Genomic DNA, 23,388 nt, shown 5'->3' on the forward strand with positions numbered 1-23,388 from the left:
CATGACTGCCCTGGAAGCTACACTGAAACAAAATGGACTCACAGATGAAACTCAGTGGGCCATCAGACAGACTATAATCCCTGCTTTGAACCAGAGGAATGATTGGGACACCTTAAACACATCAGAGAGAAAAGCATTCGAGGGACTCAGAAAAGACAGGAACAGCGTCATCCTACCTGCAGACATAGAGCACATAATCGTCATTATGAACAAAGTGGACGTAAGGTATAATAGACAATTTAGCAGCTATTATCAACCAATGAACTAATAGTTTTCCAGTTCCCTGAAAGTGGAGTCTGAGATTGACAGTGTCATGAAGGAGGCAGATTGTACACTTGCCTTTATTGGTCAGTGCGTTGAGTATAGGAGTTTGGAGGTCATGTTGCAGCCGTGCAGGACATTGGTTAGGCCACTTTTGGAATGAGTGAGCCTTACCTCAGTTGTTGGTAAAGTGTTGGAAAAGGTTATAAGGGATAGGATTTATAATCATCTAGAAAAGAATAAATTGATCAGGGATAGTCAGCACGGTTTTGTGAAGGGACGGTCGTGCCTCACAAACTTTATTAAGTTCTTTGAGAAGGTGACCAAACAGGTAGATGAGAGTAAACCGGTTGATGTGGTCTATATGGATTTCAGCAAGGCGTTCGTTAAGCTTCCCCACAATAGGCTATTGGAGGAATGGAATTGTGGGAGATATAGCAGTTTGGATCGGAAATTGGCTTGCTGAAAGAAGACAGAGGGTGGTAGTTGATGGGAAATGTTCATCCTGGAGACCAGTTACTAGTGGTGTACCACAAGGGTCGGTGTTGGGTCCACTGCAGTTTGTCATTTTTATCAATGACCTGGATGAGGGTGTAGAAGGATGCGTTAGTAAATTTGCAGATGACACTAAGGTTGGTGGAGTTGTGGATAGTGACAAAGGATGCTGTAGGTTGCAGAGAGACATAGATAAGCTGCAGAGCTGGGTCGAGAGGTGGCAAATGGAGTTTAATGCAGACAAGTGTGAGGTGATGCACTTTGGTAGGAGTAACCAGAAGGCAAAGTACAGGGCTAATGGTAAAATTCCTAGTAGTGTAGATGAGCAGAGAGATCTCGGTGTCCATGTACACAGATCCTTGAAAGTTGCCACCCAGGTTGACAGGGCTGTTAAGAAGGCATACAGTGTTTTAGCCTTTATTTATAGAGGGATCGAGTTCCGGAACCAAGAGGTTATGGTGAAGCTGTACAAAACTCTGGTGCGGCTGCACTTGGAGTATTGCGTACAGTTCTGGTCACCGCATTATAAGAAGGATGTGGAAGCTTTGGAAAGAGTGCAGAGGAGATTTACTAGCATGTTGCCTGGTATGGAGGGAAGGTCTTACGAGGAAAGGCTGAGGGACTTGAGGCTGTTTTCATTAGAGAGAAGAAGGTTGAGAGGCGACTTAATTAAAACATATAAAATAATCAGATAGATAGGGTGGATAGGGAGAGCCTTTTTCCTAGGATGGTGACGGCGAGCATGAGGGGGCACAGCTTTAAATTGAGGGGTGAAAGATAAAGGACAGATGTCACAGGTAGTTTCTTTACTCGGAGAGTATTAAGGGAATGGAACGCTTTGCCTTCAACGGTAGTAGATTCGCCAACTTGAGGTACCTTTAAGTCGTCATTAGATCAGCATATGGACGTACATGGAATAGTGTAGGTTAGATGGGCTTGAGATCGGTATGATAGGTCGGCACAACATTGAGGGCCGAAGGGCCTGTACTGTGCTGTAATGTTCTATGTTCTATGTTCTATGGACTACGTTGAGAAAGCACAGGCACTGCTTGCAGATGCAAACACTCACCAACAGGTGGAGATGCACCCAACGCTGCAGCTAGGAAATAGGATCACCCAAACACTGAAGAAACTAAAGAGTGCAGGACAAGTAACCAAGACACACTACATAAAAATGAAACGAGAAGGCTTGAACACTGCCTGCTTCTGCAGACTCCCCAAAGTACACAAACCAGACCTTCCCCTCAAACTAATTTTATCCCTACTGGGCACACCTACATTCACATTAGCCAAGGACCTACAATAAGCACCTGGTTAATGGATCATCCAACTCCATCCGCTCAACTCAGGAATTCCTTAATAACCTCAAGAACATTAAAATCAGTGATGACAAGAATATGATATCCTTTGACGTTTCAATGCTGTTCATGTCCATTGACATCCCACTAGCCAAATAAACACTGGCCACGTTACTAGAGGAAGCAAGAATGCCGACCATCAGCAAGGACAGTATACTCGGACTATTGGACCTATGCTTCACCACACACTTCACCTTTAATAGTCAAGTAAACAAACAGTTTAATGGCATATCAATGGGGTCACCCATCTCAGGATTTATTGCAGAGGCCATCAGGAAAAGGTTGGAGCGCATGACTATCTCTCCACGCAGCCCCCCCCCCCCAAAAAAAAATCAGCCAAAACCGTGGATACGATACATGGACAACACCTTTGTCATCATTAAATGTACTGCGTTAGAAGAGACACGCCACCTCATCAACAACATATTCACCAGGATCAAATCCACAAGAGAAGAGGAAAATAACAATCAACTTCTATTCATAGATGTCAGGGTAGAACAAATGACCAACAGGGAATTCCAAGCCACAGTATGCAGGAAGGCACCCCACACCAACCAAATCGTCAATTTCCACAGCAATCACTGTAACATCCACAGAGAAAACTGTGTAAGGACACTATATTTAAATGGGCTGCAACCCACTGCAATACACCTGTCCTTGACAAGAAGGAAGAAGAGCACCTATACAACGTCTTCGCTGTCAATGAATACCCCATCAACTCCATCTGCAGATGCCTACTAGATATTCGACACCAGGTGGGCACAATGCGACCTAATACACTGGCCACACTACTGTATAACAAAAACATATCAGAACTGACAACAAGACTGCTATGACCACTAGGAATCAGAATAGCATACAAACCCACAGCCACACGACCACAAACACTTACAAGGGCCGAAGACCCCATTCCCACGAAATGCAGGACCAACACAGTGTTCAAAATACCGTGCAAGGACTGCCAAAAACATTACATCAGCCGGACAGGAAGGAACCTAGCCACCAAGCTACTTAACACCAGTTAGCAGCAAAACAACATGGTGAACTTTCCCTCATTTCAGTACACTCACACAACAAAGGCCGTCAGTTTAACTGGGACGACATGAATGTCCTAGCCCAAGCCAATCATAGACACTCACAGAAATTCCTAGAGGCCTAGTTCTCCACCCATAAAGCTCTCAAAAAACATGTGGCATTAGACCCCATATACAAACCCTTGCAAAAAAGAACCAGAAATGACACAAAATGTGTCAACAGACTAGATCATATCAATACTAAGCGGAGTAGAACAACATTGCTTAAACAGAGGCCGCACTGATGATGTTACATTTGCACGGTGACGAAACGTCTGAACTATAACCAGCCAACTCGGCGAGGAAATCCCCAACCTCACCTATAGTCCAAGCTACAAATCTTCACAAGAACCTTAAACAACGAGCTAAATTTCTTGAAATAATTTTCCTGAAATATTGATAGAAAAGAAATAGAATTGGTCAAATTTTTAGAATCGGATTTAGACAGGATATCATGCATTCAGAATTTGCTCATTGAGCCAAAAATCAGTTCAGATGGAATTTCTTGATTTAGTTTGCTAATCTGCAGAATAAATTAGCTTTCCATTTTAGATGTGGGATTATAGGTTTTGTTTTCTATGAGGATCGCGTTCTCATGTCATGAAGTACTACACCGTGCTTCATATTAAAAATGAAAATGCAATCCTGTTTGGTGCATTATTAAGTAAGACAGTACAGACACAAACGTCCAAGGCAACAGTTGGACAACAGCAGTTGTTATCAGTTTGCTTGAATGAGGTAAGGAAAAATGAGGCAGGATTTGTTGAACAGTGTGATAGGCTTTCCTGTCTATGCTCCCAACTGACGAATGACTATCAGCAAAAGTCAACATAATTTGGATAAGATAATAAGAAATTTGAGACGAAAGGGACGAAACAAAATGTCATTTGCATTCAAATGTATTTGTCAAGCAACATTCAAATCAGGCAAATATTTGTCCAGGCACTGTAGTAATTATTATATTCAAAATTACTGGATTAATGTGTCAATTAAGCAGACCCAATTTCGGGTATCATTGTGAAGATATACATGCAGTAAATCTCAAATTTCATAAGAAGGTAAATATTTTGTCACTGATAAGCTACTAATGTTTTAAAGACTCAATGACTGGAAACCAGCAGTGTAAATCTTATTCTTCCTATATTTAGGCAAGCAGTCCACTGTGTGTGCTGTTTTCTCTAATCTTTATAAAGAATTATTTTCTTTTCTCTGAAATATTGAAAGCAAACAACCAACTAACAATGTTCCTAGTGCATGAATGATTTCCTGAAAAAGAGAGGTTGCAAGACAAGAGGGTGCTTGTTTTGGTGGCACGGTGGCTCACTGGTTAGCACTGTTGCCTCACAGGTCTGGGGACCTGGGTTCAATTCCAGCCCCAGGTGACTGTCGGTATGGAGTTTGCACATTCTCCCTGTATCTGCCTGGGTTTCGTCTAATTGCTCCAGTTTTCTCCCATGCAGTCCAAAGATGTGCAGGTTAGGTGGATTGGCCATGTTAAATTGCCCTTAATGTCCAGGGATGTGCAGGTATGGTGGATTAAGTATGGGAATGCAGACTTGTAGGGAGTTGGGTCTGGAAGGAATGCTCCTCAAAAGGTCAGTGTGGACTCGATGGGCTGAATGGCCTGCTTTCACGCTGTACAGATTTGAAGATTTTATTTAAAGTTAATATATGCCACCTTAAAAATGACCAAAATGTAAGAGCTGTACAAATTGTAAAGAAATACTGCTGCAAATTATTGAATAGGGATGAAAATCACAATCGGCCATGGCTGGCCATTGATCAAACCATTGAACTTTGACAACAAGGGGAGAAAATTGTTATCTTAAAGTTGCTGGAATGTATTAAACAGCTATTAAAACATATATAATGGCATGCTGCAACAGTATTCCCAATTGATTAATCATGAGCATGTGGTTTAAAAAACGACTGAAAGAACTGCGGATGCTGGAAATCAGAAACCGAAACAAAAACAAATTGCTGGGAAAACTCGGCAGCATCTGTGGAGAGAAATCCAAGTTAACATTTCAGGTCCAGTGACCCTTCCACAGAACATTTGATATTTAGTTGCCTGGCACTAAGAATACCCTCCTCATTGGATGTGATCTAAAAGCCCCACAGAGTACATTCATCTATACAATCGTGATTTAGTGAAAACTTGCATGTTGATAAAATATCGTCAGAAAATTTACAATATGTTGAATGCAGTGTGACTCTGTTTTAGCAGCAAACTAATGTTATAATTATGGCTAAGGATCCTCGCAGAAAAGCTGATTTTTATCATTTTTTTTAACTCAAAGGTTAACTGATCCACTTGGAAACAATGGTAATAACATCGCAACATGGTGGAACTTCGCATTAAGATTATGAGAGAGAAGCTTGGATCAGAAACAGCGATCATCATATTAAATAAGAGTATTTACAAAGGAGGGAGGCCAGGATTAGCTGGCGTGAGCTGGAAAAATAGTTTAGCAGCTAAGACAGTTGAGGGAATAGTAATGGGGAAACCAGGAAATGGTGGAGGAGCTGAATAAATACTTTGCTTCAGTCTTCACAGTAGAAGATGCTAATAATATTCCCGATTAAATATTAAATAAACAGGGGCAAAGGGCACAGAGGAAATTAAAGTTGTTATAGTCCTACCAGACTGTAGGATTAACCACTTATTAGAGAGACAACTGGTGGTGGTTTAACCTGAGGGTCACCACATTTCAAGCAAGGGGAGTGGTTGAGAAGGAGAGTCCTTCATAGGAACTTCAGCCCCTGTGGAAATTGAACTCAGTGCATCTTTCTACATTGCAAACAAAATGATTTTCATTAGCTTTTATCTTAGTATTGTCATAATTTAATTTACTATCTGAAAATATAAATTAAATGTCAAAGATTTTAAGGTTTTAATTGTCTGGCTTCCCAAATGTGTGAATGGTTGAATTTGTTCGGTTGCCTACTTATTTGTTGATATCACTATGGCCGTGTGCCAGGAGACCCCTTTGATGGGATACTAGATCTAAACTGCTATCAGTTAAGGGGAAATTCCTCTCCCAGGGATTGCAGAACCTTTAAGGGCAGTCTTCTTAAAGGTCAATGGCAAGCTCACTCTCTTTATCGCTGCCTGCCAAAGTCTAGGCGCATATCTCCAAACTACCGTTGGAAAATAACTATATTGAAGTAGTGATATGGATCATGAATGTGTGTCTGGTTCCCTAACCCCCTTTTTCAACTGGCTTTAGTACTAATTATCATAATGTAGATCAGCAGAACTCATTCAGTAGTGCAATTTATAGCTCATTAATTAAGCAGTTTGATTTTCAATGATTCAGTGCTAATAACTTGCCAAGAACAAATTAATGTACCTTGTGGAGAGTGCCTGCTTTTCACAAGACCATAGATGTCAAGCATCTTCCTCTGGAGTGAATTTGAAAAGGCATCAACTTTAGGCTGCACAGGCGAAATTGCTTCCAGCGCATCGCTTGTAGTGGAATCATGAATTCACTTTTTAATGTCTTTTAAGATGTTACTGTAGATAGAGCAAAGCTGATTACCCCTCTGACGCCTCTTCTCCATTAACAGTGGAAAGAATTTGAAACTGGGGACAGTTAATCTTTAATACAGTCATATATATTGTTTTCACGTTAGCTGATAATTTTCATATTAAGTAATAAGGGTGTCACTTCATCTCTGGAGTTAAACAGCACAAATGATCTGCAAAGTCCAGCTGATTTATGAATGTTATCTGTAACTGGAGGTAATGCTGGTAGCTAAAAAGTACTCTAGTGTTTTTTTAGACTCTGGAAAATATATATGTATATTTGCATTTTTGCTGGACCGAGTAACAGAATTATTCCCCACTAGGAAGAACCTTCACCTCTCTATTTCCACCCTCACCAAGTTCCCTGGCCTTAACCCACTATTATTCTCCCCTTTGGCCATTTCCTTTAACGTCTTCAAAAAGAATGCAGAGGTGTAATGAGAAAGAAAAGGACGTGTAGCTTTAAAAAAAAGTGATTAAAAGTGTGTTTGACAGATTGTGTTTTCTGAATTGTTTTACCTGAGGAGGGAGGCAAGGCGGTTTAGGGAGGGAGTTCTTGTGTATGGGCCATAAACAACTGGTGGTGTAGCTGCCATTGGTAGAAAGAGTGATGTGCAGGGCAAAATATGTTCAATGCGAAAGACTTCCTCCCATTGACTAAGGTTCCTAAAACGGCGAGGAAGATGTGCATTAGGGACAATGAGGAAGGGATGGAAGTTGTGAATTTCAAATGTGAAGCATTAATCAGTATAGATGACTGACAGGAATGATGAGGATTAGCAACTGGCTGTGGGAAATGATTTAAGCAGCAGTGAGGAAGGGCTCTTCTAGAGCAGTTGAAGTTTCCCTACCTGTGGGCCAGGAAGTCCAGCTTCAAGTCCCACCTGCTCTAGAGGTGTATCACAGCATACCAAAACAGGTTCATTAAAAATCTAACAAAGCCGAAAACAAAGTTTGTAACATTTGAGGATGTTATGGCATAGAGGTCTCTAGGCTAGAAGATCCAATTTGAGGTCCTCCCTGCCTTGGATATGTGACATGACATGTTTGAACAAGTTGACTAAAGTAGCTATAAGCAGCCAAGTGCTGAATGAAGTGTAATTTATAGAATGGAAATCAGCCAGAAGAGCATTGGAATCAGAAACATTTCAAAGCATCTGAAGGAGCCTAAGAAGTATTTTGAAATCCTGTTTTTGGAGGTTAGTTTTAACTTTTCTGTAGCTGAGTCTGTTGTATGAATAAACTATTCTGTACAAAAGGATGAAACTTTACTATTAGACCTGAATGTCCTTCAATTTTCCAAGTCTAGGTAATCCCTGGGTGAAGTATTTGATGGGAGAATTTCTACGATTGTTACTTAAATGATTTTCCAGAAGGCGTTTGATAAAGTCCCTCATAAGAGACCTAACTAAAGCTGTACCATGTGGAGTTGAATACACATTTATTGGCCTGTTTAGGGAAGTGGCTAAACAGACCAGGAGAAAGAGTAGGGATAATGGGCAGGTTCTCTAGTTGGTAGCATGTGAGCATTGGTGTCCCATGGAGATCTCGGTTCGAGCTTCAATTATTCCTCATTTTTACGAAGGATTTAGATGAAGTCACATATCCAAATTTGTGATGACACAAAGACGGATGGCATTGTATGTAATGAAGATGGAAATTTAATATTACAGGTATGTTATTAGATGAGAAGGGTTAGGGTTAGGTAAGTAAATAAAACTGTGGCAAATGAATTCAACGTAAAGAAATGAAAGGTCATCCACTTTGGCCCTAAAATGATAGAACGATGCTAGAATTGGATACTTGGAATTCAGATACATCGACTATTTAAATGTTATAAATAGGTACAGAAAGTAATCGTGAAAGCTGTTGGAATCCTCACTCTCTTTAATCTAGATGACAAGAATGCAAGGTGGAAATAGAATTCAGACTTCAGTTGGTTAAATCATACCTGGAGTACTGTTGGCATTTCTGGACACTATACTTTAGAAAAGATATATTGGTGTCGGAGTTTTATAGGTTTACCACAATGCCACATGGAATTTTGAGGAACCATAGAAATGATACAGCCCAGGAGGAAGTATTTCAGCCCATCTTGTCCTCCATTTCAAAGAATCCTTACACTTTGGCCCAATAAATGCACACCGACCCTCAGAGCATCCCATCCAGACCCGTCCCCCTATAACACAACTAACCTACACATCCCTGAACACTATGGGCAATTTCTCGTGGCTAATCCATCTAGCCTGCTTGTCTTTGGACTGTGGGAGGAAACCGGAGGAAACCCATGCAGACACGAGTAGAATGTGTAAACTCCACACAGACAATCGCCCAAGGCTGGAATTGAACCTGGGCCTTCTGCAATTAAATTACAATAAAAACTTTCCCTGGAATTTAGAAGTTTAAGGGATGATTTTACCAAATTTTTCACATTATAAAGGGGAATAGATTGGGTAGATTAGAAAGCCTGGTCCAAAAATCAATTAGAGCTGACCTTTCAAGATGTAAATTAGAAAATACTCAACACACAGAAGTGCGATAGAAGTTTGGAACTCCTTCAGCAATGGCAGCTGATGCTAGATCAATTACTCATTTTACATGTTAGGTTGATAAATTTTTGTTAACCGAAGCTTTTTACGGATAGGACACATAGATGACTATATAAAGTTGCACTACATATTGGCCACAATCTCATTACACATCAGAACAGGCTTTGACAACTAAATGGTTTACTTCTGTTCTTACGTCTTGTTCCACATTCATTTATAAGCTTTCTTGTGTGTATTGTTTTTTGAGTCATAGCGGTGTTGTGAAATTCTCCTGATAGTGTAAAACATTATCTAGTATACTGCAGTAATATACTTCTGTGTTCTCGAATACAAATAGCTTACCAATGTAAATGTAATTCAACTTGTACAAATAAGCCTCCTTTGAATTACTACTAGTTTTCTTCGCCATCTTTAGAGCAGTGCATCTTATCTTCTTTAAAGGTGTGCCCAAATCGAGGCTATGTTCCCAGATTAGTGAGCCACAGATCCGAGTTGAAATCTCATCATGACTGCAGAATTTAAGGTCAAAGAATCAAATAAACCTCGCAGGGGAAAAAGAACTTAAATTATTATAAATACCTATTTTGTTCTGTAATACCCGTTAGGGATGCAGAAGTACCACCCTTGACCGTTCTTGGCAATAAATGGTCCCCTTTCTACAATGCTGTGACTGACTCTTCGCTGCCTTTTTGTCGGTAAATCACTTAGCTGTATTGATGAAGGTGGCTCATCATTACCTCTTTGAAGGCATTGAGGAACAGACAGTAAATTACCAGCAGCATGCATGGCCCTCAAATGAACTGTAAATAATGTTATAATTTGTGCATATAATGGGACTGCATTGGCAACATAGAATACCCTTAAGCTGGCTAGTATGAGCCTGAATCACCACTGCTGAATAAAATCAAAGTTGCTGGAAAAGCTCAGCAGGCCTGGCAGCATCTGTGAAGGATAAAATAGAGTTAATATTTCGGGTCCGGTGATCCTTCCTTGGTTCTTTGTTTTCGTTCCTGATTTGCAGCTTGACAGTTCTTTTGGTTTTTATTCACCACTGGTGAAGCCTGCTATGTGCTTTCCTAGTTTGGCTTCCCAATTTCCTTCCTTCCAAACATTTGAAGTTGAAATCGTGTACTTGAAAGTCCTGAGTTCCTTTCAAATATTGAGATTCATAGTTTTCTCTTCTTCCTGTGAATTCCATACAAACAAACACAATGGCAGAAAGAGAGTTGAATTCCCACAGCTCAGTAGTTGAAAGTGTGAGAAAATGAGAGCCCTTTACATTACGTTACTGATTCTATTTTTTTAATAGAAGTATAATACAGATTCCACACCACCAACACTTTGATGTGATTCATTTGGACTGATCAGCATTATTAAAATAGCTCGTGTTTTCCATAAATGTTGAGTGTGTTTTAATTTTCATGTTCCTGTGCAGGTAAAAGGACACATGCTGTTACAGTTCATATATTAATGATATTGAATCACAGATAAAAGCTAGTTTAGCATTTATGAAACCTGGCTTTGAATAACATGCGACAGTAACATAAACAGTATGCCTGTTTGTTCTAGAGATAATGGGAACTGCAGATGCTGGAGAATCCAAGATAATAAAGTGTGAAGCTGGGTGAACACAGCAGGCCAAGCAGCATCTCGGGAGCACAAAAGCTGATGTTTCGGGCCTAGACGCTTCATCAGAGAGGGGGATGGGGAGAGGGTTCTGGAATAAATAGGGAGAGAGGGGGAGGCGGACCAAAGATGGAGAGAAAAGAAGATGGGTGGAGAGGAGAGTATAGTTGGGGAGGTAGGGAGGGGATAGGTCAGTCCAGGGAAGATGGACAGGTCAAGGAGGTGGGATGAGGTTAATAGGTAGAAATGGATGTGCGGCTTGGGGTGGGAGGAAGGGATGGGTGAGAGGAAGAACAGGTTAGGGAGGCAGAAACAGGCTGGGCTGGTTTTGGGATGCAGTGGGGGGAGGGGATGAGCAGGGCTGGTTGTAGTGGGGGGAGAGGGGACGAACTAGGTTGGTTTTGGGATGCGGTGGGGCAAGGGGAGATTTTGAAGCTGGTGAAGTCCACATTGATACCATTGGGCTGCAGGTTCCCAAGCGGAATATGAGTTGCTGTTCCTGCAACCTTCGGGTGGCATCATTGTGGCACTGCAGGAGGCCCATGATGGACATGTCATCTAAAGAATGGGAGGGGGAGTTGAAATGGTTTGCGACTGGGAGGTGCAGTTGTTTATTGCGAACCGAGCAGAGGTGTTCTGCAAAGCGGTCCTAGCGGTTCTAGATTGTTAACAAATTTTATAATATTGGATCTAGGGGATGTGTGAAGTGAAAAATGGCCATTGAAATGGTGAAAAGATCTAATTAAATTGGAATCAGAGATTTTACAATCTTGAAATATGAACCTTGAATAATGTACGTGTGTTACCTTAAACCCCGAGATTACAGCCTGGAATTTTTTTTTGTTGGTACAAATTAAATGTCAGCCACAATTGAACAAGGCTGGAAGGCAGCATAACATCTGTGTTGGCTCAGGTTGCTAAACATTGTTGCATTGAAGCCATTAAGTATACTGCTTGCTGTGATTGATGGTTAAATAGTTGGTGTGTCAAAATCTCAACTCTGACCTAGTTCACATGGTGTGCACGTGAATAGTTTTTGGAAGACTATGCACCTCATATTTTAACTGCCAGGACTCCCAGCAGCAGCCTTCCTGCCTTGGCCATCTGACACCTAATGGAACGGAGAAAGTCATGAGCTGATAATGCTGATAATGGCATTGGTGTCACTTTATAACTCCTCGTATTGGGAAGACTGCATATTGCCAGCCAAACCTGGCATCAAAAACTGGGAGCAAGCATCGTTGGGTCGGCAGGTTGAAGAGTTGTAGAAGATTTCTTTTAATCCAATCTCGTCCCTAGTCTCTGATTTGTCTCCTCTCATATATCAAACGTACTTATTGGTGTAGGGATTTCATAATCACAGTTAGAATCAAATATCCTAAGATTATGCTGGCTGTTCTGGACGATCGTCCTGCAGCTTATTCAATTCTATCCACTTCTATTGGCATGGGACAAGTCTGTCGCAAAAGCCAAATGTTTTTTTCATGACAGGACTAAACAGGATAAGCTACTAATTTGGATATAATTTAATGTAGAAAACGGACTGTGAGAAAAACGGACATCCAAAGATTAAATGTTGTGATGTGGCTGTGGAGAAATTTGGAGTGAGTCACTTGGAGAGAACATGAACGAAGAAAACATTTTCAAGATGGTGGCAGACAACAGGTGATCCTTATACATCATCAAGGTCGGGTTGGCCACGTTCTAAAACATTAGAACCTACTAAAGGAGGTGATTTAATGATGATTAGAGGGACGCAGGTGAAGAAAAAGAAACTATTGATGTGAAATAGGTCAAGATTGCAGACTCCTATGAGAAACTGAAGAGAAAATCCCAAGACGAGGAAAAATGGAGAAACGATCTGAGAACCTGCTATCCAACTTGTCCCTGTTGCACCATTCAGCGCGATGATTTGTCTATTTATGATGGGTACACCTTTGCCATATTACTTCAGCAATCACGCCTGTAACCTTTACACAGTTCTCTTCAAATGGGTCTTTTTCTACTGGGCCAACATCCAGATCTTCTGCATTATGTCAAAAGCAAGTACCATCTCTACAGTTGATCCCCAAGACTACTGAATGTTCGTGATGAAGGGTCAGGGTAGCAGTCAAGGTTTCTTTCTGTACCGAGATGTCCTTTCACTTGAACAATTACAGTGCTCAATCATCTCTCAGGTCAATGGTCTCTCATCACTTGTAATGCTCTGGAATTTTGCGGTGTAAATCTCTGATCTGCTCTCCTTTGAGCCTCTGCAGGTGTTTAAATGTTTCCTTGAACTATCAACTAGCATTCAATTAATAAATCAATTCTATACATCAGCACACGGTAGTTTATAAAATTCATTGCTGCAGCTGGAAAAGATTGACAAACTGAGGGTATTCCCCAAGAAATATTCAATAATTGAAATATTTGCTGATTGCCCTGTGCAAAGATGTTATTACACACATCTAGAGTAGGAGGAGCTTGAACTCAGGCCTTCTAGGTCAAAGATAGGACCATAACTATTATACCATAAGAACCACACAGGCAACAACTTGCGATTTAATTCCTGAGTAGTATGCACCTGATCATTTCTAGGTGAATGCTCTAGCCCTGGAGTTCATTTGTGTCTTTGTATAATGTTCTAGCCAATTTGTTTAATAGAATTCTTGCAGTTTTTCTGACTTGTTAGGTAATGGACTGTAATTCCATTTTGCTATGCACATAAGACCATCAAGCTATTTGTGATCTCATTAATGCAGGCTTATCAATTAAATTTCTGTTTGGTAAGCTATATTCACGTCCATTTAGTAGAGGTGACCTTTTCCACGCATATGATAAAAAAACAAGAGTACTTTTTATGTCAGATGCATAATAGAATCTTGAGTAAACATTTGAAATTCCGGAACCTGAAACTAAGTGTGGAAAACTGAATGCAAATAAACAGTTTCCCCCTAGTGATCTGCGAGAAACTGTGTTCTGCTGCTCTGTATGGAAGTGAAATGTGTGCATAGAGAAATGTTTCCAACTGAAAAAACTCTTTATCTCACTATGTTATCTATTTTTTATAGGATTAACTGATGGTTTTTAAAAAGCTGTCTTTTAAAAACAAACTTACTTTGTGGCACGTGAGCGTGATTGGCAAGGCCAGCATTTGATGCCAACTAATTGCTCTTGAACTGAGTGGCTTGCTTGGCCATGTCAAACAGTGGGCAGTTAAAAAGCAATCATTCTGTAGTAGGTCAGCAATTGTGTGTAGCGTAGGTATGTCATTACCGGATTAGTGAACCCGACATGTTTTCATGACAATTATTGAGATGAGTTTTATGTTCCATATTTATTAATTGAATTTAAATTCCACCAGCTGCCATGGTGGGAATTGAACCCGTGTCCCCAGGCCTGTGAATTACTAGTCCAGTGATATTACCACTACACCAACTTCTCCCATAACATCTTTAATGCAAACATCATGAGAACACAAGAACTAGCAGCAGGAGTAGGCCATCTGGCCCATCGAGCCTGCTCTGCCATCCAATACGATCATGGCTGATCATTTTGTGGACTCAGTTCCAAGAAGCCCTTAATTGGAGTATTGTTTGTTTTTTTTGCCTCCACTCGACTACTTCATCTCTGCTTTTCTGATGATGCTAGCTCGGGCTGAGATATAATTCTCCAGTTACTGATCATTTGATACTATCTAAGTCAGTTGTCTGTTTTTAGTAACAAAAACAGAATTTGCTGATAAAGCCTGGAGAAAGGGTCACCGGACCTGAAATGTTTACTCTGATTTCTCTTCACAGATGCTACCAGACCTACTGAGCTTTTCCAGCAACTTTTATTTTTGTTTCGGGTTTATGGTGTCCGCAGTTCTTTTGGGGTTTTCTTTTGTCTATTTTGAGTGTTAGCTTAACCGGTGATACTACAGTGATATTCAGTCGTGTGTTCATTGTGGCCAAATTCTGTCTTTGTCCAAATTATATGCATGTGCAGTTTCCACAAGTACAACTGAACAGTAATTAAAAGTAGAAACTGTCAAGCTTCCTTCCACTTGTCCTCCACCTCATTTCCCAGGGCTACTAACCCTGGCTAAAGGGTTGGGATTAGGAATCTGACCTGGGAACTCTGACTTACACTTCACCTAAATGGAGCAGTTATCAAATGAGCAACAATGAGTTAATATGACAATGAAAATGGTTGGGAGCCTATTTTGTTTCATAATACCTGAAAATCATCATCAAGAAATTACAATGGTAGTGTATGATGTATCATTTTCATTCTTAAGCAGTTCTGACATCAGTTTAGTTATCATTTTGTAATTTTTCCATTGGCTGAAGTCAAATTAAACGGTCTTTTATTGTTTAATTTTGAGAGAACTTGCAGATTGCGGCAATCTTTTTTGGAATCTCCTTTTTATCAGCCTTCTTTGGGAAAGAAGATAGTAAATTATCCTAAGGTTTTAAATTATTTTAACAATCCTTTCATTCTCTTTCATTTCATTCTCCCTTTGTCATTGTAAAAGCACAGCACACTTTAGTATTCAGTTACCCATGTGCATCTGTCTGAAGGTTTTTGTTTTAAAATTAAGGAGTAACTATTTAAGAGCGCAAAATAGTTTTTTTAAAAAAATGTTGCATAATATGAAAATCCATTTCTATTACCACAGCACCTGCCAGCAGAAAACCAGGAGATCCACTCATCATTTCAGACATTAAGAAAGGAAGTGTTGCACACAGGTGAGCTTTTTCACTTTGCAAGTATTTTAAAATTGGTCATTAAATGCTTTGAGTTATCTATTCATAAAAGGACCAAATGCGGTTTATGCAAAATAAGATGTATGCGGGTGAGGCTTATGGTAAGTCTGTATGGTTTGTGCAGCAGCTTGAATGAAGTGCAATCGTTTACGTTTTAGCCAAGCATAGGAACAAGAAATCACCTTGCCATTAAAGAGATTTCAGTGTTCTCACAATCTGTTAATATCTTTTAATGTAAGTACGGTTTCAGTAATAATTTATTATAAACTCTTCCTGTCATCTGTCCGTTCTTTCTGTGGGGATAAAGTGAGGTTATACACTTTGGCAGGGTAAATAAAGGAAGTGCATATTATTTAAATTGAGAGACCCTGCAGAAAGCCACAGCACAGAGGGATTTCAGGGTCCTCGTGTACAAATTACAAAAAGCTAGCTTTCAAATTCTGCAGGTAAATGGGAAAGGCAAATGGATGTTGGCCTTTTTTTCAAAAGGAATGGAGTATAAAACGCGGAAGTCTTGATAAAACTATACGAGGCACTTGTTGGATCACAGCTGGAATACTCTGGATAGTTTTGGGAGTTTTATCTAGAGATAGATGTACTGGCATTGGAGGCAATCCAGAGAAGGTATCACTAAATTGGAAAGTTGGGCAGAGAAATGGCAGATGGGGCTTCAATTTGGACAAATATGAAGTGATGAATTTTGGGAGGCCAAATGCAAAAGTAAAGTATACAGTTAATGGCAGGACCCTGAGATAGATAGAGTGATCTTCAGGTTAAGGCCCTGAAAATGGCAACACAAATGAATAAGGTGGTAAAGAAGGCATAGGGTGTTCTAGTCGTCATCAGTCAGGGTATTGAGTATAAAAGTTGGCAAGTCATGTTGCATGTCTAATCAACTTCAGTTAGGCCACATCTGGAGTGTTGTGCACAGTCTGGTCCCCATATTAGTAATGATGTAGAGGCTTTTGAAAGGGTGCAATAAAGGTTTACCAGGATGTTGGCTGGATTGGAATGTATTGGGTTTAAGGAGAAGTTGGACAAACTTGGATTGTTTGCGCTAGAGCATTAGAGTCTGAGAGGCAACCTGACAGAAGTATATTAAACTAAGAGAAGCGTGGAAATGGTGGATAGTTGGAGTCTTTTTCCCATGGTTTAAATGTCTAACACTAGGGGATACAGGTCTTAGATGCGAGGGAGAAAGTTTAAGGGAGGTATGCAAGGTAAGTTTTCTACACAGAGGGTGGTAGATGCCTGGAATACACTACCATGGGAGGTGGTCAAAGCAGAGTTTGAGGCATTTAGACAGACACACGAGCAAGAAAGGAATAGAGGGATATGAGCCATGTGCAGGCAAATGAGTTTAGTTTAGAATGGCATCATAATTGGCACAGACCTGGTGGGCTGAAGGGTTAGTCCCTGTGCTATGCTGTACTGTTCTGTGTTCTATGTTCAAGGTTGTTCCCAGAGGGACACTCTTGTGCAGAAAGGCTGCATTGTTTGAATTTAGAAGAAAGAGAGGCAACTTTATTGAAGCTTATACAATTCTTAGGGGACTTGACAGAGAATCTACAGAAAGTTTGCTTCCCCTCGGGGGATAGTCCATGATCAAGGGGCATAATCTCAGAGTAAGGAGTTGCCTAGTTAAGAGAGAGAAGAGGAGGAATTTCTTATTTCACAGGCTAGTAAATTTGTAGAATTCTTTACCACAGAGGGCTTTAAGGTTATGTTTTTTTATGTCTGTTCAGGGTTGAGACACAGATTTTTGTAAGTATAACTTCAAATTTATAGCTATCAAATTGGCAAGTGAGATTATTACAGAGATGGACATTGGCAACTTTAATAAACCTGCAAAGTGGATACATATTGACAAATTAATTTGGATGCAGTTGAGTGTGAAGTAGTACACTTCAGCAGGAAGAATAATGAAACCACGCACCGTTGTAACCTAGGTGTCTAAATGAAACGTGAAACAAGAGAAACAGAGGGTTCTTAGAAATCACTAGAAATCGTAGCTCAAGACTAACAAAACCAGTGAAGTAATCTGGTTCTTTTCAGAGTGATAAAGTTAAAAAGTGGAGAAAGTTATGTTAACTTATATAAAACCAAAGTAGATCTCATTTGGCTTCTGTGCTCATAAAAGGGATGTACTGGCACTAAAGAAGGTGAAAAATGATTTCCTGTAATGAAAACAGATTGTATGTAGGAGGAATGATTGAACAGACAAGTGCTCTTTTCTCTAGAAAAGAGAAGATTGAGGGGTAATTTCATGGGGTCTTTCAGGTTATGAAATAGTTGATGGAGTAAGTGTAGAAAAGGTGTTGCAACCCTGTAATGGTGATACTTCCAAAAGTAGGGAATTTGTAATTATAATCAGGGAAATATAGGACAATGTGGAATGGTTTATGACAGTAGAGGAACTTGGAGGCAACAGTATTCCTCAAACATTTTCCTGCTCAGTGGTATCATTATCCTAATATTCCCAGCCTTTTGGATGTGTCATAGGCACAAGGCTGCAATTGTTCAAGAAGGCTGCTCTCCACCATCAACTCAGGGCAATTAGGGACAAGCAATAAACAAGGACTCAACATATACTTGTTCAAAAAAAATCATTCATTAATCAGGAAGATGTGCTTTCCTTTCATCCAGCTCATAGCCACAAATGTGTCTAAAGTCTAAATGTTTCAATATTTAGCACACGGTTCCTCAATTATATATTGTATTTAAGTCATTCCTGCCATATTTTACTGATGCCTTCATCCATTGACATTTGATCAGATATATTTCTTTAGAGCTACCCGTTACATGAGATTTGATAGTGGGTGTTGGCAGGTAATTTGACAATCATTTTAATCCAGTTCACCATTCAATGTATGCACACACATTTTCAGGTATAAATCACAAAGAAGCTGGATTCATAGCTGATATTTCACCTCTGTGATCTGGGATCTCTCATGCTCCTGTGAAAATCAGCGAGCTCCAGATGGCCTGGTAATTGAACATGAGACTTTCTGACCTGTTTGGCATGGTGGTATATTGGGCAGTACTTTTATCTGTTGGTCATCAGGGAAGTTTATCATCACCAACTTAGATTTTCTCATGATAATTGCAGTTGCTTATCTCTGCATAAATTAGAATTACTTGACTATCTCCAATGTAATAAAGCATTGTTCAATTAATACTCCATCAAATATGACTTCAAAATACTGAAGAACAGATGAAGAAACGATTGATTTTTCAACTTCCTGTGTGAATTTAGATTTGAAGCTTGAGTGATGACTGTTTTTCATAAGCGTTGTGTATTTTCAAACAGAACTGGAACTTTGGAGCTGGGAGACAAGCTGCTTGCTGTAGACAGCATCCGTTTAGATAACTGTTCCATGGAAGACGCAGTTCAGATCCTTCATCAGTGCGAGGAACTTGTGAAACTCAAAATACGCAAAGATGAAGACAACTCAGGTAGAAAGGAACACATAGCTTTTCTTTTAACTTGGCAAGCATTGTGACTCAGCAGTCGTTCCAAAGTTTCAGTCAAAATGTTTGAAGTTTTCCCTAATTGTCCTTTGTTATCTTGAGCAGAAGTAGTGCAGGAAATATGGCGAAGCAGCGCAAATATTGTTGTGATTCTGACAGTGAAGTTTTTTTAAAAATGACAAACGCTCACAGTTATCCATTCTGCGGCCCATGCGTGTATTTTGTTTATGAATTTAAGCACTGTTAAAAAGCTGCCAACCTTACATGTTTAACTGATTCTCATGAATATTGAATGAAAATGCAAGTTGCACACGTTGGTAATCCAATTATGGAAGTTTATATTGAAAGATTACAATGTGACCAAGTCATTGTAATTGGACAGATTAAAATAAAATTAATTAGAAAGTACGGGATTATGAAGGTCAAAGGCAAAAACCAAGTACTTGAATCATGACCTGGTCTGATTATTCACTGATGCCATTGTTATAGTTAAGGATCTTGAATTTGTGTTCTGGTTATTATATTTGTGTTCTCTTTCATTGTGACTATTTAACGTTAAAGTGTGAGGTTTATACAATTATTGTCAAGCCATGAGTTGAATCACAGGAAGGCTACCCATTAAGTCATGTTAGTTGGAGATATGAGTTAGCCAAGGAAGCTCTTGTATAACCCTATTTACGTATAAATATGCTTCTCTTTAAAAGAAAAAAGCAAAGTAAAAACAGAATAAGATTTAGGAACAGAAGGAGTCACTTTAATGCATTGAGCCTGCTCCACTATTCAGCATGATTATAGCTGATCTGGTAGTCCTCAACTTCAGTTTCCTACATTTTACCGATATCCCTCGATTCCCCTCCTGGTTAAATTTGATTTGTCTCAGCTGTGAATAAACTTAATGATCCAGCTTCCAATGCTCTGTCCATTAGATTCAATCGCCTCTGAAGAAAGAAATTCTTCCCCATCTTTGTCTTAAATGCGCAACTCCTTACTCTGAGTTCGCCCCACTGGTTCTTGACTCTTCCACAAAGCGAAACACCCTCTTTACCTTTATCCTGTCAAGGCCCCTAAAAATCATATGTGTTTCAATAAGGTCACCTCTGATTCTTCTACACTACAGGAAGTACAAGCCTAACCTACTTAGCTTCTTGTAACAATGTCCCTTCATATCCGGGATCAACCCTGTGAAACCTTTCAGGGTTGCCTCCAATGCCAATATATCTTTCCCTCGGATAATGGGACCAAAAGCATTCACAGTATTTTAGGTATAATGTGACTCATGCCTTGTACAGTTTTACTTAGACTTCCCTATGTTTATAGTTCTCTTTAAAACAAAGGCCAACATTCTATGTATTGTTCCCACTACCTGCTGGACTGGTATGGTATCTTTTTGTGATTTATCCCAAAAGACTCCGAGATCCTCCTCTGCCACAGCTTTTTGCAGTCTTTCTCTATTTAAGTAATAATCAGCTCCTCTCTTCTTTCTGCCAAAGTGCATAAATTCACATTTCCCCGTGTTATATTCCATCTGCCAAATTTTTGCCTCCTTGCTTTGCTTTATCTATATTCCTCTGCAGACTCTTACTGTCATTGTCACCACCTGCCTTCCTACATTTTTTTGTGTCATCAGCAAATTTGGCTGTCATATATTCACACCACTCATCCAGATAATTTATTATAACTTGTAAATAATTATGACACCAGTCCTGGTCCTCGTGGCACTTCACCAGCTACAGGTTAAACCAGAAATCATCTTTTTTATCCCAACTCTTGTATTCAGTTCATTAGATAATCCATTATCCATGCCGATCTACTGTCCCTGAAACACCATAGTCTCTTATCTTATTAAGTAACATATGTTTACTTTTTGAAAGCCTTTGAAAATCCAAATATATTACCTTCACTTTTTCCCCCGTATTCCTGTTTATTTCCTCTCAGTTCTGGTGAATTTTTCAGACATGGTTTCCCATTCTCAAAGCCATGCTGACTCTGCTTACTTCTGTTTACTTATATTGTATGTTGCCATATGTTGTACTTAAAATAGACTCCACTGCTTTCCCAAAGTCAAATGTTAAGCTAACTGGCCTATAATTACTTATTTTTAAAACCCTTTTTGGGTGTTACTTTTTTAGTTTTCCAATAATCCAAATCCTTCTTCCTCATTGGGATGTATATCTTTGTTGTGAGTCATGAACTATTTTCTTAAATGTCTGCCATTATTTTTCAACTGTCTTTTCTGCTAAACTCACTACAAGTCCACTTTGTAATTATCTTTATTTAAGTTTAATCAACTGATTCCCACTCAAGTTTCTCACCCTCACACTAAACGCTAAATTCTGCAACATTATGGTCACTGTTGCCAAAAGGATCATTTACTCTGAGATAATTAATTAAACCTGCCTCATTGCACATTAACAAATCCAAAACAGCATCATCCCAGTTTAGACCTACAACATATTGTTCTAAGAAACTGTCCAGAATACAGTCTCTGGCTATTTCTGTTAATTTGATCTTCCCAATTTACATGAAGATTAAAGTCACCCAGGGTCAATGCATTACTTTTCTTATATGCCCAAAAGTATCTTCTGGTTTATTCTCTGCCCCAAAGTACAGTTACTGTTAGGTGGCCTTTATACTACCCCCACCATGTTGTATTCTCCTTTGTTATTTCTTGCATCTGCTCACGTAAACATTACATCTTCTGATCCAAGATAATTTCTTGCTAATGCATTTACCATTCTGCACTGACAAAGCTACCCACCATTATTTCCTTCCTGCCTCGACCTTCAATAAGTCACATACCCCTGAAGATTTTGTTCCCATGTTGCCCGTGTCACCATGCCTCTGTAATGGCTATAAGATAATAACCATTAGCCTCTATTTGTGTCATTTCTTTTTTTCATTTATTTTTCCCTGCATTGTCTGAGTGTTTAAGTAAGATCCATTAATTTTGCCAATTTGCCACTTATTCCCCTTTGACGTTTTTTGCTGTCTTTTAATTTTGTACATTCGGTTCCTCCTTGTAGTATTCTGAATATCATTACTTTAAATAGCTGCCCTATCCTTTTGCTTAATAAGAATTCATATGCATCCCTACTCCTGAACCCCCTAACCCTCAGTCCCCTGCTCCAACTTGTAAAAGTCCTTTCTACAGTCCTAGTTATTAGATTTACTGGGATAACGATTCTAGCAGAGTTCACTATTACACTGGATCAGCCTCCTTCTACTCCAGGATTGGTGTTAGTTCCCTTTGGACTGAGACACAACCCAACAAATGAAATGATGCTTTTTTTCCCAATTTATAGTTATTACTTCATAATGGCCAGAAGTAACATTCTTGGGGAGCTGTGCATAGGCCCTATATTGGGTGTCAACTTATGATACCAAGTATAGAATAGAATAGAATCCCGACAGTGTAGGGGCCCAACTGACCCTCAGAGCACCCACCCAAACCCATCCCCCTATAATCCACCCAATGTACACTTCCCTGAACACTATGGGCAATTTAGCATGGTCAGTCCACCTAGCCTGCACATCTTTGGACTGTGGGAGGAAACCGGAGCACCAAGAGGAAACCCACACCATTACGGGGATAATGTGCAAACTCCACACAGTCACCTGAGGGTGGAAATGAACCTGAGTCCCTGGCACTGTGAGGCAGCAGTGCTAGCCCTGAGCCACCATGCCGCCTGTGAGTTATTAGAAGTAGAAAGGGGCAAACTCAGTTTGTTAGTTTAAAGTATAAGTTTCCAATGAAAGTGTATTTTTAGTAGCAGTTTGCCATTAGTCCTTGATGCTGTAAATATTATTTTAAAAGTGCTGTATCTTGATCTGTCGTCCTTTCAACTACTAACTGGAAGTTTAATTTTCTCTTTAAATTATTCTCAATGCTGAAGAAAATCATCACACTACTTAACAATTTAGAACTTGACAATGTCAAAAGTGCTGGCTAAGCAGTTAGAACTCCTTCATTAGGTAACTATATCATCTTAGCTGGAGTTAAATTGTGATAATTTTATAATTGATGGTACAAGAATTCTCATTTCACGTTCTCATGATGTCTCAAAGCATTCACAGTTAAGAAATTATATTTCCTCAATTATGTATGCAAGAAGCAATAGTGAAATCTGTTTATTGAAGTTTATTGAAGGATATGTGGGCTCTCATACCAGGAGATCTCCTTTGCTCACCTTTTCAGAATTGCTCAGGCTCCTTTTACAATAACTGAAACATTGTAATGTTTCATCCAAAAGATGAATCATGCAGGTGAATTGTCACATGAGTTTCCTGCTTATT

The 23,388-nt window shown here is 39.6% G+C and overlaps 1 protein-coding gene across 8 annotated transcripts in view; it reads left to right on the forward strand.

Moving 5' to 3' along the window:
- grip1 (glutamate receptor interacting protein 1) overlaps positions 1-23,388 on the forward strand; it is a 384,971-nt gene that overhangs the window by 330,932 nt on the left and 30,651 nt on the right. For all 8 annotated transcript variants that reach the window (XM_048549316.2, XM_048549318.2, XM_048549314.2 and 5 more), the window contains 2 exons: positions 15,537-15,606; positions 18,935-19,080. In XM_048549316.2, the coding sequence (XP_048405273.1) occupies positions 15,537-15,606; positions 18,935-19,080 (216 nt within the window). The remainder of the gene's footprint in view (positions 1-15,536; positions 15,607-18,934; positions 19,081-23,388) is intronic.

The sequence above is a fragment of the Stegostoma tigrinum genome, chromosome 18 (assembly GCF_030684315.1).
Source record: "Stegostoma tigrinum isolate sSteTig4 chromosome 18, sSteTig4.hap1, whole genome shotgun sequence".
In the NCBI taxonomy this organism is placed as follows: domain Eukaryota; kingdom Metazoa; phylum Chordata; class Chondrichthyes; order Orectolobiformes; family Stegostomatidae; genus Stegostoma; species Stegostoma tigrinum.